The 5796-nt window shown below is 40.8% G+C and overlaps 1 protein-coding gene across 6 annotated transcripts in view; it reads right to left on the bottom strand.

Annotated features, from left to right (window-relative positions):
• Positions 1-1320: 1320 nt before the first annotated feature.
• Positions 1321-5796, bottom strand: part of cnot1 (CCR4-NOT transcription complex, subunit 1) — a 55728-nt gene continuing 51252 nt past the window's right edge. For all 6 annotated transcript variants that reach the window (XM_061722323.1, XM_061722319.1, XM_061722321.1 and 3 more), the window contains exons 47-49: positions 5245-5377; positions 4160-4294; positions 1321-2273 (exon numbers count right to left, since the gene is read on the bottom strand). In XM_061722323.1, the coding sequence (XP_061578307.1) occupies positions 2195-2273; positions 4160-4294; positions 5245-5377 (347 nt within the window). In that variant the 3' untranslated portion in view covers positions 1321-2194. The remainder of the gene's footprint in view (positions 2274-4159; positions 4295-5244; positions 5378-5796) is intronic.

Here is a 5796-nt window from a genome sequence, read left to right as displayed (position 1 = left end):
GCTGTCCAAAATGTCCTGGAAAACTGGACTCCTGCAAATGCGCGTTCCCCAAAGTTTGTGGGGGCGTGGCTTTGGACGGAGCGCTGACGGGAGAGGGAGGAGGGGGCGGGGCTTAGAGGAGGTGCCACTTTCAAATCTTGCTAGCTCTCCAACATCAGGGACTATACCTTTAAGCTGTAAGCCATGATCAGCAATATTAAAATAATAAAAGGCTTGCAATATTTCAGTTGATTTGTAATGAATCCAGAATGTATGACATTTTTAGGGCCTGAACACTTACAGTGCGAATGCCCTATTGTATCTGTAGGAATTTTTCTTCTGACGAAAGGAGGGCCTTTTTTCCCCCTAAACGTGCCCCAAAAGTCACCAAATTTTGCACACAAGCCAGGCCTGGTGAAAAATTTGATATTTAATGGTTTGCATTAATGGGTGTGGCAAAATGGCTCAACAGCGCCCCCTAGAACACTTTGTGCCTCAAGCCCCACAATACGGTTTGACGTACATGCACGAAAATCGGTACACACCTGTATCATGTCGCAACTTAAAGAAAAATATCTTGGAGCCATGGCCAAAACCGAACAGGAAGTCGGCCATTTTGAATTAATCGTGTCATTTTGGCGAAATTTATGCCATTCCTTTGGCAATACGGCCCGAACCGTAACGTGCACCCAGGTGTGTTATACATCAAAATGTGCGTGTCCATCCTGCGACAACGCGCATTACTTTTCTCTTTCAAAAGCGTTACCGTGGCGACGCTAGACGCCAAAAAGCCAAATTTTGCATGCAAGCCAGGCCTGGTGATAAATTGCATGGTTTGCATTAATGGGCGTGGCCTAATGGCTCAACAGCGCCCCCTAGAATACTTTTTTCTGCCATAACTTTTGAATGGTTTGACACAGGAAGTCGTGGGTGGTGTCATGTCTGATATGCTTATGGGGGCGGTGACCATGAGTGCGAGGGCCCGTTCATCGCTGCTTGCAGCTTTAATTGTTTTTTAAATTGCATTACAGAAAATCACAATATTCAAATTTTCTGAGACAGTCCTGTATATTTATTTTTTTTCAACTCTCAAATTCTTTTGGTTAAAATGCCTTTATTTCTTTTTAAGTTGGAGGCCCCCTGACCCCCGGTTGAAGCCCCGTCCTAAACTTGGGGTGCAGAGCAAATTTGTCACTTGTGTCAAATATTTTACCACCATTATTCATGAGTTCTGAGCAGCTTTTAATCTCCACCAGTAAAAGCCAAATCAAAGCCAGACTTAAGTTTTAAAATGAAAACTTGACATCATTTTACACTTGCAATTATGAAAAAATACACAACTTTGCAGTTTGAATGCTTTATTCTCCTGTATGTATGCATACTGCAGTTAAGTAGCAAGAACTAAAGGCAAACTAGAAAGGACTACAAAATACAACACATGGACCAATACATTTACAAAACATTCAAAATGTTACAAAATGGGCTGTATTGGTCCTTCTATTGTTGTTCTTCAATTTGGATCTTTATACAAATTGTCAAGTTATGATGTTACCAACACTTTGCACAATTTTACAAGTGCCAGGGAGAGACCTCCAGAACAGGTTTCAAATGGACAAACCATCAGCAAACTGTCCCCAACGCACCGAGAACAGACCCCCACCACACCTGGAGACAACTACAACCTTCAGTCCTACTCGTGGAAAAGAAAAAAGAAAAAAAGGGATCAAATGAAAATAGGCAGTTCTTTTCTCTTTTTTTTCTTCCATTGTCAACCATTCAGCCTCGGAAAGCAAAATCAAAAAAGTCAGAAAACAGGATTTGTGTGGGAGAGAAGCAAAACCAAGGACTTTGGTAATAAGTGAAAATATGTTTAGGTGGTTTTTACATGTCAGGGTACATTTTATTTGACATGTGGATTGCAATCCATTTATTTACTTCCCTGCTCTCCCTTTTTTCCCCCCAATATTTACATCAAAAGCATCAAAATAAGTATATTAAACAACATGTTCAAATCCATTCTCTCCTCAATGGAAAAAACAAAAACAAAAAGAAAAATATCTTAAGATCCATGAGCAGTAGTCCTTCCATTCACATTTCAATGACTGTGGTAGCCAGTTTATCCAGTGCCAGCAGTAAAGTGGGAGGTGTGTGGTGGGGGGGAGGTGGGTAAAGGCCACGGCATCTCTCCCGGCGGCTACGAGGCCCGGTGGCCAGGCTAGCTGGCCCCGGTGCCCTCCATCACCTGCTGGGCCTGTTTCTGCCCCATGCAGCACTGGGCCACGGACTGGAACAGCCTGCAGACACGGGGAGGAGGCACAACATCAGAGGTGGTAGTAACGACTTACATTTACTCCGTTACATTTACTTGAGTAGGTTTTGGGAAATGTTGTACTTTTAGGAGTAGTTTTGAATCACTATACTTTTTACTTTTACTTGAGTAGATTTGTGAAGGAGAAACTGTTCCTCTTACTCCGCTACATTAGGCTACGTTGAGCTGTTACTTTTCTTTTATCCCTTTTATCCGCGTACGCGTCAATCTCATGACATCACTGGGTCAAAGTTGTGTGTATAACTTTGGGAAAAGTTTGTTTTTGGATGTTTTGTGACATTTACACAGAGTCAAACACAGACAGAGTTTCTATGAGTTCATGTTTGTTCTAGTTCTGCTGGTTAAAAAAGAAAAGTACAAAGGCTTGACATTTTGTGCTACTTGTGCTTAATTTATTTTTTTATTTATTTTATTATTTATTAAAGTACTTGAATTTACTTTAAGATTATTTTAATTTAAGCTATTTTTTTATTTTTTATTAATTTTAATTTATTTTATTATTTTATTGATTTAATTTGCCTGAAGATGATTATTTTGTACTTTTGTCTGTTTGAATGGTTGTGTTAAAAAAATAAATCAGACATTACTCAACAGTTACTCAGTAAATGAGTAGTTTTTTCACCAAGTACTTTTTTACTTTTACTCAAGTCATTATTTGGATGACTACTTTTTACTTCTACTTGAGTCATATTATTCTGAAGTAACAGTACTTTTACTTGAGTACAATTTTTGGCTCCTCTACCAGCTCTGTACAAAGTAAAACAAGCGCCAGCGCGGCTCCGCAGCAAAACCTCCACACTAGGGCTGGAACAAAATATCGTGCCACGAAATTTCGCGATACAAAAACGTCACAATACGTGTCGTGGAGGTGACAAAGTGTATCGCGATATTGGATTATTAATATTAATCTATTGTGTTGACTAGTAACGCGCATCCGACCGCGCCTCGACCCGCTGACCAAAATCTTCCTCCGCTCATAAGAAACTAGTACCGTTTTGGTCCCGATCACGGGACTCTTGGGGGGTTTTGAGCTCTGAACTTTTACTTATGTAAGGCTGGTGTAGAGTTAAGCTTTACTTCTGCTGAGTTCCAGTGTACTTTAATGTCCCTCAACAGTGTAGGATTTTAGAACATCAACACAGCACCTAGTGCCGTACTGTGGCGTATCACTCCGCCCAATCTAAAACAGACTAATCACTACAGATAAACTGACTAGTGTCATTATAGTCCCTGATTTACATCAGAATATAAACAATATATTTATACAATAATGAACCCTGAATTACCAAAATAACCTTCTTAACTAAAATAAATCTCCTCTTACATTATAAGGTGAGCAGGAATCAATCTGTTTTATGATGTAAAATTGTATGTATTTATTTACTTTTATCTATTTATTTAATTTAAGTTGTTACATTTCTGGAAAAGAAAAAAGTCAAATCATACATGAGAGAAACTATTCAGTTTGTGGCTAAATATTTGTACTTGTATGAAACTGAAGATCATAATGCAAACCTGACATTTACTTTTAGTTCAGTTTGTGGAAAATGGTTGGTCTGGCTTTCTCTTTAAAACTTAAACAGTTATAAAGCATTACAAACTAACAATAGGGCAAACGCACAGCATTGTTTTATATTTTGTGTCTTTCAAATAAAAGACAATTTTTTCCAGTCATATGCTCCTCATTCAACGGTTGTTAAAAAAATACTGCTATAATATCGTATCGTTATCGTGACCTCAATATCGTGTATCGTATGGTGAGATTAGTGTATCGTTACACCCCTACTTCACTTCACAATCACTTCATCCTGCCAACAAGTATTGTGTTTTTCCCAAACATACGGGACCTACTTCTCGATCTCGGGGGCACAGTGCACGAAGTCGTGGCTCCAGAACTTGAAGGCGGGGTTCTTGATCAGCTCGATGAAGGTGATCAGGAGACCCCACGGGTGAGGCCTGTTCACGATCAGCCTCTCCAGCAGCACCCTGCAGGACCACGGACACTTTTAGTAGTAGTAGTAGTAGTAGACTCGTGGTCCATACAAAAACAAACCAATAACATAGGACAAAATACAGACAAAACATAAAACCTGTCCAGCAGGGACAGTTAGAAATACAAGCTTTTAAACCGATGTCTCCTGAGACAGAGGAGTATCTGACGCAGCTCTTCCCAGGGTCATTTATATTCACAATGATTCACACACTCACCCAAACGGCACAGGAAACTGTGCATTTCATTTCTAAGAACTGCTTGAAGAGTATTGACTCTTGCAGCCACAAACATCTCACTTGCCATACCAGGAGTCGGCAACCCAAAATGGAGAGCCATATTGGACCAAAGACACAAAAAACTAATGTCTGGAGCCACAAAAAATGAAAAGTCTTGTATCAGCCTTAGAATGAAGGAACACATGCTGCATGTTTCTATATTAGTTATAACTGGGGGAAGATTTTTTTTTCCATTATGCACTTCAAGAAAAAAGTCAAAATGTCGAGAAAAAAGTCAAAATGTCGAGAAAAAAGTCAAAATATTGAGGAGAAAAAAATCAAAATAGAGTTTAAAAAAGGAAAGGAAAAAGTAAGAAAAAAGAGAAAGGAAAAAAAAAGGGGAAAAAAGGTCAAACATTTTTTTAAAAGCTCCAGGAAGCCACTAGGGCGGCGCTAAAGAGCAGCTCTGGAGCCGCGGGTTGCTGAACCCTGCTCTAGGCCTTTTGAGTAAGATTATCTCAGCATCATTATATGCAACTTGAAGTTTCTGGAAGCTTAGTTTTTATAACTTGACCACAAGTGGGCAGTGTAGAGTGGTGAACAAAGCTCTAAGGAGATTCATGTTCACAGCTTCTGAGCACGTGCTGAACTTGCGTAGCTACATGTTAGCTACCAGAGCCTGTGATAATGAGTGACGGAACCACCCCCAGGAGTCCGTTAACTCTCACCTGGTGATCTGCTCCTGGATGGCCTCCGTGTTGGCCTCAGCAAACAGGTAGAGCATGGTGCAGCTGAAGTAGTGGGTGTGGCTGTTGGGGTAACGCAGCTGGTTGGCAATCGCATTCAGGAACAAGTAACGCCCTGAGGAGATGAGACACGGCAGTGAGGGTTAGAGAGATCTGATACTGGGGCTGCCTTAGGGGGCAAGGACAGAGGAAGAGAAGGAAGGAAGGAAGGAAGGAAGGAAGGAAGGAAGGAAACAAGGAAGGAAGGAAGGAAGGAAGGAAGGAAGGAAGGAAGGAAACAAGGAAGGAAACAAGGAAGGAAGGAAGGAAGGAAGGAAGGAAGGGAGGGAGAAAATAAGGAAGGGAGGAAGGAAGGAAGGAAGGAAACAAGGAAGGAAGGAAGGAAGGAAGGAAGGAAGGAAACAAGGAAGGAAGGAAGGAAGGAAGGAAGGAAGGAAACAAGGAAGGAAGGAAGGAAAGAAGGAAGGAAAGAAGGAAGGGAGGGAGAAAATAAGGAAGGGAGGAAGGAAGGAAGGAAGGAAACAAGGAAAGAAG

This window comes from Cololabis saira, chromosome 5 (genome assembly GCF_033807715.1).
Source record: "Cololabis saira isolate AMF1-May2022 chromosome 5, fColSai1.1, whole genome shotgun sequence".
Lineage (NCBI taxonomy): Eukaryota > Metazoa > Chordata > Actinopteri > Beloniformes > Belonidae > Cololabis > Cololabis saira.
Note: the sequence above shows the minus strand (reverse complement) of the source record. Positions and strands in the feature narration are given on the sequence as shown.